Below are 13177 nucleotides of genomic sequence, written 5' to 3'. Positions count from 1 at the left end.
AACCTTACAGATTAGCTTTGGTCTTGCTGGTAAATTGTTTTTAAAGATTGCATTTATGATTCTCGGGGGGGAGGCAAGCTGTGAGTAAGAGATGATTTGGTACCTTTACATAAGTTATACAAGGTTCAAGTTTAATTACACAAGGGATTCTATAAAGCTATAAGAATTATTTGATCCCAAATTGCCCAAACACTACATTATATCTAGAGTATACTACCAGGAGAAGCTCGAGGATGTTGTCCTTTAAAGAATTCCAAATGCACATATGCCTTTGTAAGTGTATGTTGTGTCTTTGCACTTCCTCACATTTACAATTCCTGGACTTCATGATGGATGACCTGGGCTTGTTTCTAGGAAAACAAGCATCTTCATTTCTGCTAACAAATGAATGAGAAGTGTGAGCTGATGGTGATCTGGTGGTTCACCTGGCTCAGCCTGCATTGGCCTTGTTTAGATGGTCTATCAAACCAAATAAGCCCTTATCATATCCAGAAAGCATCTCAATTTATCCCGAACTAAAGCCCAACCACAAACATCATAGTAAATCTTTCAAACAGGAAAAAAAGGGTAAACTACATATTTCCTCCTGACTCACATGGTTCTCCCTCTGCTTACAACACCCATCTGATTACATGAAGGGCTAGGGTACTAAGGTCACTCAACGTCACTCTTCAGCTAAACAGTAACACTCAAAAACACCTTTGTCAGAGAAAGAAGAGAAAGTTTATTTAGAGACACCGGCATGGAGAGGAATAATCAATGATGATTATGGTGGTCTTGGGCCTGCACCAAAAGCCCTTCTTTGTGCTGGCCGTGGGAGAACACATGGCACAGAAAAGCCCAGAATCAAGCAGCTTCTTCAACCAAAACATTGACATATTCTGCTGACTAAAGAGACAAATAAGAAAATTAAAGATGTGCACTCCAAAAACCCATGTGTTTTTCATATAGGGACCTTCCCAACTCAGTTTCCCAGAGATTCCATCAAATACAGACCTTCAAAGAGTTTGAGAGTCCCACCTCAAAGAGGTAGGTCCAGGGCTTGTGTGATCTCCCTTTACTGCATGGACAAGATTAGAAGGAGGTTCTACAGCACAAAGAAGACAAGCCATGAGCACAGAAAGCCTGGCTCTTCACAGGACTCGTGGGGAAGCAGGGAGAGAGGTGGGTGGTTGTTTTTTATTGGTGGGTGGGTGTCAGTGAGGGAAGGGATTGTTAGAGAAGTACTGGGGCCAGTCTTTAGAAGGTGATAGGCGATCTTTGCTTTTGACAGAGGCATGACAGTTTGGGAGATTGGCCAAGCATGGGTGACAGTTCCTCAGTCCTGAGAGTCCCCTCTGTAATCAGAAAATGTCATCAATACCTTGTCTTCCTGTTACTTTTCAGAGATAATTTCCTTTCTTTTTGCCTCTGTGGGGAATATTTCAGATGACATGCTGAACACCTGTAACTGCAGGACTTCACCATCTTCTTCTGTTCCTCAACTCTGGTCAGCACGAGGTTTTGGTTGAAACAGCAAGATCTGCCTGCTCCCACTGTTGTCCCTCTCTCCTACCCCAAGTCCATTTGTCCAAAGCAGTCCACCCATCATTCCCTTTAGATAGTGGCTTATGACATGGGCCCTCCTGGTAAAGGGACATGGTGATTGATGGTGCCTTGTCACAATGGCTGAAATTTAACATGAGAGCTTGGTTGAGTGGTTGGGGCAGTACTGAAATGTTGGATAAAATTAAGAAAATGCCTAGTAGGACTCCTTAAATCAGCTGGCTGCCTATGAGCCAGCCCGTAGGAACCCCCATGAATTACAGAAACCAAGCAAAATTCTCTATGCCTTTCAAACACAAGTCTAGCATTTTTAAAGCCTTTGTCTGCTAACACATTTAGGCATACATTCCTGGTTTCATTGCCTTACTTCTAGAAAGAGCTCTTTTGGGAGGATTTGAACAATGTACACTTTTTAAATGAATTTATTGAAGTATAATTGATATACAATAAACTGCACATATTTTAAGTGTACAATTTGATAAGTTTTGACCTAGGTATACACCCATAAACCATTACTACAAATCAAGATAATAAGTACTTTCTACTGTGCTCCCTTTGTAATCGTTCCCCCCTGCCCCTCCCCCAAGTTCTACTCTAAGTACCCAAAATGTAGAATTTAAAGCTCTAGTCCAGTTCATTTTTTGAATCTACTTACCCCTGCCTTATCCCCTAGAGCCCCACAGAAATATAGCTTCAACTTCAAGAAGCTTGATATCTGGCCAGAGAAGCCATCTTCTATTGGTAGATATAAAATGTGACCAAATGAAGAAGTAACCATAGAGTATAGCACCTTTGTTTTCAGTCTTGAAGCACATATGGAAGTTTAATAGGTGAAGATGAAAAAAAATAGTACAAACCACTGAATTTCCTATGAACACCTGTACTTTTTCTACTTTTTAAATAACCCAGTTTGATTAGAACAGAGGTTGCCTGAAGGAAATAATAAAGGACATGGCTAAAAAGCCAGGTTGGGGTTGGGGATGGGGATATGGAAATTGAAATGCTGTAGTCAAAATGTCTACATCTTGTTTCACTGGGCAGCAGTTTGCATGAAAAAAAAGACTCCAGCCACCTCCACAGTGATGTAGCCCAAAGGCTGATGAAGGGCTTCCACCTGGCATCATGGAAACATGGGCTTCATAAAGGGGTAAGAGCCCAACAACACACCTGGGCTTCAAGCCTAAGTAATGAAGCTCTGGGTGGTGCCAACCAGAAGGGTCAGGTTGGCAGGAAGGTCCCAAGAAATGTTGTCTCCTCTCTTCCTTAAAAGCCTGGTTTCAAACACACTTCCTGAACAAGGGCTGTAGTGATTCACCTACTTCAAGAAGGCCAACTTCATGTTGAGGTCATAGTAGGTGGAGGGGTGGAGGTGATCATCCAGGCATCCCCCAGTGTCCCTCTAATATCCCACCTCTAGCAGATGCCCAAGAGGCAGAGAATGCTACAGTTCTCTTGCCATTCTTTTAACATAAGACCTAAGATTTTAATCCTAGGTAGGGCAACAAAGGCAGAAAAGAAGAGAAAGAAAGAGAAGGAGGTGGAGTTGTATTTAAACTACATATGTGATGCTGAGCTTAATGTATTCTAACTCTTCTCTGATTGTCAGATGCTCTGTAGGAGTCACCTAAGGTAAGGACAGAGAAATGAGATGAGGTTCCTCAAGTGCTCACACAGTGCCTGATGCTTAGTAGGTCCCCTAAAAGTGCTCTGGCCACCTCAAGTGTCACAGCTTCCAGTTTTGCATGCCTTGCTTTCAACCCCATTCTTTCCTGAGTTTTCTTCTGTTGTCTTGGTTTCCTTGCCCCGCTCTCTCCTCTGAAACACCCAATGGCTAATAAATCTCATAACTTTGTCTCTAGAACATCTTACCTACCCCTGGAGATTCAACTACACAAAACTCTACCTTGCCAGTGCCCAAAACTACATCCCCAGGCTCAATTGCTCTTCTGAGCTACAGATGCCTCTATCCAATTTGTCTACAGGGCATCCTTGGGGACCTGTCTGGTAGACATTCAACCTATGCAAAACTAAAACCAGTTTTTTTCTGTTCACATCTATTTCCTGCTCTTGCATCTACTCAGCAGTCATTCACTATTCACTTAGGGCAGAAGTCTAGGATTAAAACTTTACCCCTCCATGTAAATAATGTCAGTATTTTATAACTCACCCCTTCTTCTCCAACTCCATTGCTGGCTTGGGTTAAATGGCTTAATATCACTAGAGAACTTGCCATACGGCAGGCACTTTCCTACAATAGATAACAAGTTAGAATTCAAGTCTTTTGTTGATATCTGTCTTTATGGTGAACATTAAGTCAAAGATATCACCCTCTGGGTAACTGACCGTCTTCCTCTGCATCCCTTCTGTGGCAGCAGTTAGAGCACACGCACTAAAATTAAGTAGATGTGGATCTAAATCCCAGATCTACTGTTTAGTATTTGCACACTCTTGAGCTATTTCCTGAAGCTCTGAGCCAGTAAGGAGGTGATCTCCAACTGGGTGTTTAGTCTTCTCATTGGTAAGATAATAGGATTGCCATTAAGCCTGAGTCCTTCTCTCTTTAACTTACTGAAGATTTTTAAGGCTGGGAGAAATATAATGATTTGCCCACATTTAGTAAGTTGAGAAGCTTGGATCCAGAAAATCAGTCTGACTAAATATTGGAGGAAATCATCTCAGGTCCCCTGCTCACCCCTTCTCTTGTAGATTGGTTCACTGACCTCATATGGACTTTGTGATATCCCAGAGAGAGGAAGACCAAGTCACAGTGGCCTAGATTCTCTGCAGCTGGGCTCCTTCTGTCTCAGAGCTGGGAATACAATCTTCAGGCAAATGACTGGAAAGCCCCCTTCAGGCCCCTAACATCTCCCAGCACTAAGTATGAGCACTAAGTGTGTGCATTCAGCCACACTAGGATACAGCAGAGCTGCATGTACCCCAGGACTCAGCCAGTTTCCTACAGGAGCATAGGAGAAAGTACCACTAAAGGAGAGCAAGGAGAAGGAAGAGGAAGAGGGCAGCGATTGGCAAGGCTTGAGGGTAAGAGTAGGAGGAGTGAAGACAGGAGTAGTACCAGCTATGGATGAAGGATGTGTGTGAGGAGGGGAGAGGGGAGATGGTCATGGAGCCAGTAATGAAGAGGCTAAGTCCAATTCTCAGGCAAATGGCACAGCCTCAGTATGAAGCAAGTCATTTGCAAGTATTCATGAATCTCCCATTATGAATAGGACATTTGACCAGCTTTCCTGGACTATAAAGGTGAACAAGATAGGGATTTTTCAATTTAGTTATCTGGTGTTTGCCATGAGTAGTGTCTTAAGTGAGGCAGGAGAGACAGAGTGGGCTTCATAGTCATGGGACCTGTGCATCACAAACGGTCTTGTGCCCACTTACTTACCCACACTGATCCCAGACTTATGCTCTTCTGTCACCATCTTGAAATTCTTAATAATTTTTTAGCAAGAGGCTAGCATATTCATTTTGCATTGGACTTCACAAATTATGCAGCTGGTTCTGGGGAGACATAACTTTTTTTATCTGGAGCATGTGGAGTCCTAATAAACAACAACAAGGAAAGGGCGCAAGATGGGGGAGGGCCGGCCCCAGGTTGGAGGAGAACAATAAACAATTGTTCTGAGAAATGGCTAAACACAAACAACCTGTGGGCATAATGACCTCCTTCCCCACATAGACCCAGCAGCACAACCTCATTCTGCACATAAATCCTATAAAACTCCCCTCTAGCCCCTGCCTCTTTGTAGACAGCCCCTTCTCTGCTATGCTGCCCATTGCTTTCTTGCAACATACCTTCATACTTTGTCTAATAAATCTGCCTTTCTTTACCTAGATTGTCTTGGTAAATTCCTTTACTGCCCACAACACGAGCCCCAGCTAGTCACATCCGCAAGAAAGCAGATGTCACAGGAAGTAGCAAGTAAGCTAGGCCAAACCAGAGCTAAAGAGGTAACAAAATCATAAGGGAAAATTTGGAAAATGTCAAGTTAGCCTTGTGTGCCCATCTGAAGAACTTCCTGAGGCTCTCATGCTCTAACCAGAGACTTTTAAACCTCGGTTTTGTCTTTCCTCTCTTGCAGCATGAAGAAAGTGCACTTTCACTGTTGCAGTAGTCTTAGAAAACAAATATTTCTGCATGGTGACACGGTTCTTACTAGAACCCCAGAACATCTCCGTGGTATGACCTACCACATTTCCTCCCCACCAAAATAATAATGATAATAATAATAATAATAATAATAATAATAATAATAATAATAAAGGCTACCAAGTATCTGGAATTTCTTGCTCATTAAAATCTGATTACTACCACTCTCAAAAGCATCTGGGTGTTTCTTTGGTCCTTACTAAAAACAAAGGCTTTGCTTTGAACATTTCTCCAGGCAAGTCCCATCTGCTCCCCCAGAACAAGAATGTAATGAAGAAGGAAGTGTTACTAAACCTTTGTGCTTCGGACCACAGAACTTTAGAATTAGAAAAAGCAGCAAAAGATCTACTTTTTTCTTTTTATTTAGTATAAATACAACTAAATCTACTTTTTGAGATCCCCAAATATGAGAATTCTGCCCCAAAGAACAATGCGGAAACCTGACAGCGACACTGTCAAGCAAACCTTCATTGCCAGCTCTGTCTCTCAAGAGTTTCAGGACATGTAGTAAACTTATGTTTTGAATCTGCCTGTTCTTTTCCCTCAATCACCACTAAGACTAGGAAGTAGAGGCTTGGCAAGCCAAGTCAAAGAGGCAGGGCTGATTATGATGCTCTCTCTTGGCCCAGCCTTGGGCAGTAGAGTTAGTCAGATCTCCTGTATCCAATGCACTCTACCAGCCTGATGGTCACAATGCTATGAAATCATCAATTATGAAGCCATTGACCTTCAGGTGTGGCAACCTCAGCCTGTCTCTGTGGTCCTTTTCCACTCTTGATGGCAACTCTTTCCCCCATTTCAAACGGTCAGGTGCCCTAAAACTCAGTGAACTGATGGCCCTTGGCAGGTGGGATGATTTTAAGAGGGCCAAGGCCCCTGCACATGGCTCTTAGCACACAAGAGGAGAAAAGAAAAGCAGACCAAATGCACAGAAAATAAAAAGAGGCCAGAAATTATAATTGTGGTGCATTATTGTTTAGTGGCACAAAGCCTGGACTGGAGATTAAGAGATCTAGGTTTGAGATCTCACTTTGCCTATGATTTGTGACTTTGTCTGTTACCCTTCATCTCAAGGCCTATTTATTATAAAATTGTTCTCTAGCAATGCTCCAACTCAAAGTTCCTTACTCCCATTGGTGGATGGATTAAAACATATTATTGTTGACAACATGAGGCCGAATGATTTTAATATGTGTGATATTGTACCATAACACCCTTTTCTAACACCCTGGGATGCAGCCCTACTTTTATCTTAACAGCTGAATGGAACTATATTTCCAGTGTATTCTGGAAAAGGACATCTTTTTTGTTACTATGTTATAGATGGGGATAAAGGAAGGCAGAAAAGTGGCTAGTGGTCAATGTGAAAACTTTATTTAGAACCCTCTGAAGCACACAATTTGAATTTTCTTTATGCACCATTATACCATGTAGTTTTATTGTTAGTGAGACTTGGAAAGACAAAAGGAACAGAAATAGTCAATTTTCAGAAGTCCGAAAATAATTAAAAGCAAACGAAAGTTTGAGTGCTCTCAAAATGAGAACTTGAAAGTTGTCCAGAGGTCCTCCAAATTCATGCCCTGCCTCTAAGAAGGACTACTTTTTTCCAGTTCTCCCTCTTTAATATTAGGTTCCTTCACTGTGATCATAGCAGGCATGCATGAAAGAAAAGGCTAATAGAGTGGAGACTCAAGGACAGGTTTGTTTTTAAGTTGAATAGGGAAGGCACTGTGGTGCAGCAGGCAGTCCTTGGCCTGGGGTCGGCAAACTTGTCGCTATCCTGGCTCTTCCACTGCCCAGGTGTGGCCCCTGAGATAAGCTTCTTGGCTCCCAAAGGAGCAGGACAAAGTACACCTTAAGAGCCTCCCATGACCACTGCTTTTGTGATAAATCTCCCACTTTAAGCACCCCAATCTCTCTCCCCCTGAAAAAAACAGAAATTGTTTACTGAAAAACAATTTGAGAATGCAGCAGAAAGAATAGGAGAGAAGCCTGACGGAAAAATGGGAAAGAACACCACCAAATCTTCAGGCAGACTCCAGGCCATCCTCAGAACCAGGATGCTCCATGTACCTCCAGAACTGGATGAAAAAAGACGAATGGAGTTAAGATCCTTCCTCCCTTTTGCTCTGCAAACCACCCCTTGGCCTTGGTCTCTGGCATCTTCTTATTCCCAACTGAAGACAGTGAATGTGTTCTGAGTTCAGAGAGCTCTGCCCCTTGGTGAGGCACCTCTCTCAGCCACTTTCCCCTCCTCCAGCCTGTCCCCAAGCCCCTTTGGCCTGTTTGAACAGCAGCAGCAACAACAGTAGAGAAGACAGGGTGTGCATGTGAACAGGGTAAAAGGTCCCCACTTCCCAGCCGAGGTCAACATCTGGAGAGACTTAGATTTCAGAGAGGGATTCAGACTGAGTCATCGACATGTGTAAGGACTGTCAGCAACTTTTCCATGTTCCCTCTTCATAAGCCCCAAGTCTCAGCCTGCTGGGAAGATCCAGCTCTATGAAGGCATCCACAGGACTCCCCGGGAAAATTAATGGAGTGAGTTTGAATTGGAGAGCTGACATGGAATCCAGAGATCTGACTTCCAAAATAGTGACACTCTAAGGCTACCCTTCCTAGCCTAGGAAAGGGACCAGTGAGAGCACTGGCCTCCAAGCCCTTTCCTGCACTGCAACCCTAGCTACCCGTCTAGGAGATACAGACACCATCCTGTCCATTTACCATTCTCCAGGCAAGACCTCACTGAGCCCCAAGAAAAGAAAAGGCTGATAGTGTCTCTTCTCAAAAGGCCAGGAATTTAGTTCTCTCTCTTTCTGTGCCAAAAATGTTCAGAACATAGTCATTTCGTTTCATCAAGGGAAAAAAAAGCTGAGTCCCACCAGGGAAGCTAAGGTGTAAAGGGAACAGGTTTATGGGGCTGTCCCTGTTAGTCCTATGCTGAGTTATTTGAAGTCACTCATATGTCCTCTTTGTGCAAAGATAGCAGAAAAAAACAAAACGGTGAGACAGTGAGCAGACTGGATTAACAGATGATTCTCAAGGAAAGGCCTCATCCTGGACCTGCTAAAGGTTAGAAGTAGCTCACTAGGCTCTATCTAAATTGCTGCTAGCTTGAGCAACACTGAGGCAGAAATGGAAAGAGAAACAGAGACAGGCAGCAGAGACCAACTCTCAGCCCTGTTCCATCCTCACTCCAGGAGGTCCGATACAGGAGCCAACCCAAACACACCCCACGCCCCACCCTTGAGTGGCCTGTGAATCGCCTTCCCTGTCCCCCACTGGGTTTTCTGCTGCTCAAGTTTCTCAGCATGGGTGTCTGGAACCAGAACTGCTCCTCAACTCTAGGCAAAGGGGACTTTTTTGTTTGTTTCTTCATCAGTTCCCAAGTCTGGCTGCCTTCTTCCCTGTGATCTCAGCTTCTCCTTGGCAGAGCAGGTCTTTTGGGGGTGGGAGGGATTGGGGAGAGAAATAGTATCCAGCCTTCAGGACCATCCAGACAAATGCCTCTCAAACCAAAGAGGACAGTTCCTCTGTAAACATTTTAGCCAATGGTTTCAGGCATGAGAGGTGGACACAGAGCACCAGAGGACCTGTTGTGAGGACAATGTCTTCTCTCTTCCCTGCCTTAAAATGGCCCCACTTGTGCAAAGTCACTGTGATTGTGTTGAACTGTCTGTCCTCATAATATACCAAAGCAGCTAGACTGAACAAATATTTACTGACCACCTAGTGTGGGCCATGCTAGTACCTGCGGAAAATGCAGTAGAAATAAAAGGTACAGTCCCTAACGAGAAGGAGGCTATCGCCAAAGTCAGATCATTTCAGAGATCACCTAGCCCAATCTGCTTATTTTTAGAATAAGGGAGCTAACGTCCAGAGAAGTCCAGTCAGGACCAGAATGAAGACACACTGCCTTCTGTTGAAACCAGTCTAACACACATGGCTGGCAATGCAGGCATAAAACATGATTTCACACAATTAGGGTTGGTTGTCTAGACTTTAAAGCCAATATTATACAGACAATAAACTTTGAAGAAGTTTCAAAGGACAGTGAAAATTTGGTAAGTTGGGAAGTCTTCCTTAGAGATGTGGGGCAAAATGGGAAGGAACAGGATAGTTAGAAAAATAAAAGAAGGACTTTTTATTCATTGACCAAATGTATTTCACAAATACTTACTGAGCTTCTATTCTGTGGCAGGACTGATTAACTCCCAGGGAATATTCAGTAGTGAGCCCAATTTCTCAATTCCTGCTTTCACAGACATCCTTGCTTTCATGGGGGCATGTTTGTAGAAGAAACAAACAGCCTTGAGTGGACGCCGAAGGTCTGGCGTACCAACAAGCAAGCCAGCGGTCTGTTTTATAGAACTTCTTCTTCGTGTGAATAAAAGTCACCAACAAGTCACCAACAGAAGGTCTCCAGAGAGACCCGCCCGGAAGCAGGAAAATGGAAAGTGTCACATATGGTGGCTATTCAAGGAATCTGGGTTTCAAAACTCAATTTGCCGTCTATAGATATCAGAAAACCAGGGAGTGGGGCTTGAACTACATTCGCTCTTCTATTCAACCACCTTTTGCTAAGGATCTCCTGCACACAAGATGCTCAGTTCCTGAATGAGGATAATGGCAGTGGAGAGAGAAGGAGGGACAAATGGAAGAAATAGCAAACAAGTTCTATAGAAATCCGAATGAGGCGGGCACAGTGGCTCACGTTTGTAATCCCAGCACTCTGGGAGGCCAAGGTGGGCAGATCACCTGAGATCAGGAGTTCAAGACTAGCCTGGCCAACATGGCGAAACCCTGTCTGTACTAAAAATACAGAAATTAGCTGGGCTTGGTGGCACACGCCTGTAATCCCAGCTACTCAGGAGGCTGAGGCAGGAGAATTGCTGGAACACAGGAGGTGGATGTTGCAGTAAGCCGAGATTGCGCCACTGCACTCCAGCCTGAGCAAAAGAGCAAGACTTGGTCTTAAAAAGAAAAAGAAAAAGAAATATTTTCAAAAGCAAAGCATTTACTATGAGGTATAATGGAGGAAAAAGGAAAGGCTGGATGACTTATACACCAATAATCATTCAATATATCTATTTGTAAGTGTCAAAGGCACTTCAAAGCCGTTATGTTTTATACCAAGTACAAGATCATCACTCTCCCCATGTCTGGCCTTTATCCCCATGAATGGCACCAGCATCCAGATAACTGCATTATACAGAAACAAAAGCCACACCCTTGACATCATCTGCTTTCACCTCCCAAATTCAATCCATCACCAAGCCTTGGTCTCTTGTCTACTTTAGATCTCAATCAACACCTTTCCTGGCCAGACCTAAACCATCATCAAATCTTTCTCTCTACTGAACCATTGATGTTGACAGTAGCATCTCCCTTTACACAGCTCCTCCAGTCAATACATCACCCACTTGGCACCCTCTAATCTCACATGACATCCTCTTAACATTTTTAAAGGCTTCCCAATGTACTTGATCATGGTTTGATCTCTGTCTCTCCCTCCAGCCTCATCCTGTACCATGTAGGGAGTTTCCCTCTGCCCTTCTCCAGCCAAAATGACTCCCTAAGTACTCATTCACTGATTTATGTAGACATCTGATGAATGGCTTTCTCCCCAGTGGGCTGAGAGTTCCATGAGCACAGTATCTACATGTTTTTATCCTCCACTAATTTTCTACCACCTAAATGTATGGCATATGCTATGTGATCAATATCTGTGACTGAATTTTAAAAAATGATTAGGTTAATTGTTCTGAACCAGAGTCGTTTTTCCCTCACTTCCCCAGCCTCCCAAAGAAACAGGTGGCAATGTTTGGGAATATTTTGGGTTGTCATAGCTGCCAGGCTTCACTGGTGTCCAGTGGATAATGGCCAGGGATGTTGCCAAACATCCTAGGATGCACAAGACAGCCCACCGAAAGTTACCCTGCCCATCGTGTCAACAGTGCCAAGACTGAGAAATCCTGACCTAGATGAAAAAGAAGGAATATTTCTCTTTTGATCATATTGAATTGGGTTCTGTAGAGTCAAGTCCTTACAGAAATAAATGTATTATCTCCGGATGCTGTGAGAGACTTAAACAGTCACGCGTACACACACACTCAATGACTGTTACATTTCCTACAGGCAGGAGAAGCATATTTGAATGGTCTCTTGTACTCATCTGATGCCTGGCACAGGGCTGGGATTCAGTTTCTCAATAACACCTCTCTGGGAAAGCCTCATTTAACATAAAAAGGACCTAGCCCTTGAGCTGCACGAAAAGGACCACCTTATTTCACATATATGACCAAAGTGCAGCAAAGGTGAGTGACAGCACAATAGAGTCCCGCCCACCTGCTGAGCCATGCCCCTTCCCTGTCACAATGGCCAAGGCCTTAAATACCCAGACTCCTGGCCCCCAGGCCTTGCAAAGCCCCTCATTTTGGCAGAACTTACCATGTCGACCAGCCGCAAATTAAAGAGTCATGGCATGAGGAGGAGCAAGAGCCGATCTCCTCACAAGGGAGTCAAGAGAGGTGGCAGCAAAAGAAAATACCGTAAGGGCAACCTGAAAAGTAGGAAACGGGGCGATGACGGTGAGTGAGGGATGGGGAGGAGACTGCCAAACTTAGGCACACATTGCTGCCAGACCCTCCCTCTTGGGGGCAGCCCTCACAGGACCCTGAAATCTTGGCCTGAGATTATTTCCAATAACTAAATGCAGATTTGAGCAATAAGAATATTGATGGGAATGTTCTAACTCGTGTCTCTGTTGCAAACCTGTCCTTTCCCACAGCCAGTCGCAATTACCGCTCCCACTTGTGAGCCCCCAGCGGGCTCTGCCCTGGTGCGCTTCACACAGCACCAAGCAGCAACAAGAACAGCAGAAGGGGAACTGCCAAGGAGACCTGATGTTAGATCAAAGCCAGAGAGGAGCCTATGGAATGTGGATCAAATGCCAGTTGTGACGAAATGAGGAATGTATATGTTGGCTGTTTTTCCCCAACATCTCAATAAAACCTTGAAAGCAGAAATGTTTACTTTGATCTTTTGGTTGGAAAGACTTGAGTTCCTGAGCTAGGTGGGTTTGGGGAAGAATTGGCCAGCATAAAACCATTAAATGTGACTTGGAAAATGTCAAAAGTAATTTGTCCTCCAATTCCCTCCCACGGTGGTCCTACTCTGGCCACACACTATTGCCGTATTTGTCTTCATCCCAGTGTGCTGTCTCTCTCCCCAACATGGAAAGGGAGAAGAGATAAAAAAGGGAGAAATGCATTCATCAGCATAAACCAAAGGATTCAAGCTAAACCAAAGGATGCAAGCTGTTTTTGTCAGAGTTTATAGCATAGAGGTGTTGAAAGCTAAACTAAATCTAAAGACTTGGCCCGGAGATAGAGATCACCTGGAGGAGCTCTTAGACGCTCTTAATTCATTGATCATATGGGCAGGATTAGCAGGCTAAGAGATGGGAAC

At 43.9% G+C, this 13177-nt stretch overlaps 1 protein-coding gene and 1 long non-coding RNA gene across 2 annotated transcripts; one reads left to right on the top strand and one right to left on the bottom strand.

The window, feature by feature from the left end:
- Positions 1-700: 700 nt before the first annotated feature.
- Positions 701-4770, bottom strand: LOC129031465 (uncharacterized). The gene is made up of 7 exons (XR_008501043.2): positions 4266-4770; positions 3713-3793; positions 2713-3169; positions 2201-2280; positions 1364-1668; positions 997-1087; positions 701-888 (listed from the first exon to the last, which is right to left on the bottom strand). It is a non-coding gene; the product is annotated as an uncharacterized LOC129031465 (long non-coding RNA).
- Positions 4771-12087: 7317 nt separating this feature from the next.
- On the top strand, positions 12088-12735 carry TNP1 (transition protein 1). The gene is made up of 2 exons (XM_054477910.1): positions 12088-12297; positions 12498-12735. Exons 1-2 carry the CDS (start codon positions 12159-12161, stop codon positions 12524-12526), a joined length of 168 nt encoding a protein of 55 aa, XP_054333885.1. The 5' UTR covers positions 12088-12158; the 3' UTR covers positions 12527-12735.
- The last annotated feature ends 442 nt before the right edge of the window (positions 12736-13177 follow it).

The sequence above is a fragment of the Pongo pygmaeus genome, chromosome 11, assembly GCF_028885625.2.
Source record: "Pongo pygmaeus isolate AG05252 chromosome 11, NHGRI_mPonPyg2-v2.0_pri, whole genome shotgun sequence".
In the NCBI taxonomy this organism is placed as follows: domain Eukaryota; kingdom Metazoa; phylum Chordata; class Mammalia; order Primates; family Hominidae; genus Pongo; species Pongo pygmaeus.
This window is presented reverse-complemented; position numbering and strand designations above follow the sequence as displayed.

What these genes read in the sequence shown, in the direction of transcription:
- TNP1 (XM_054477910.1), top strand. Translation starts at nt 12,159, where the DNA reads ATGTCGACCAGCCGCAAATTAAAGAGTCATGGCATGAGGAGGAGCAAG. An exon ending in TAGGAAACGGGGCGATGACG is followed by an intron (nt 12,298 to 12,497) that starts GTGAGTGAGGGA and finishes CCTTTCCCACAG; the next exon opens with CCAGTCGCAATTACCGCTCC.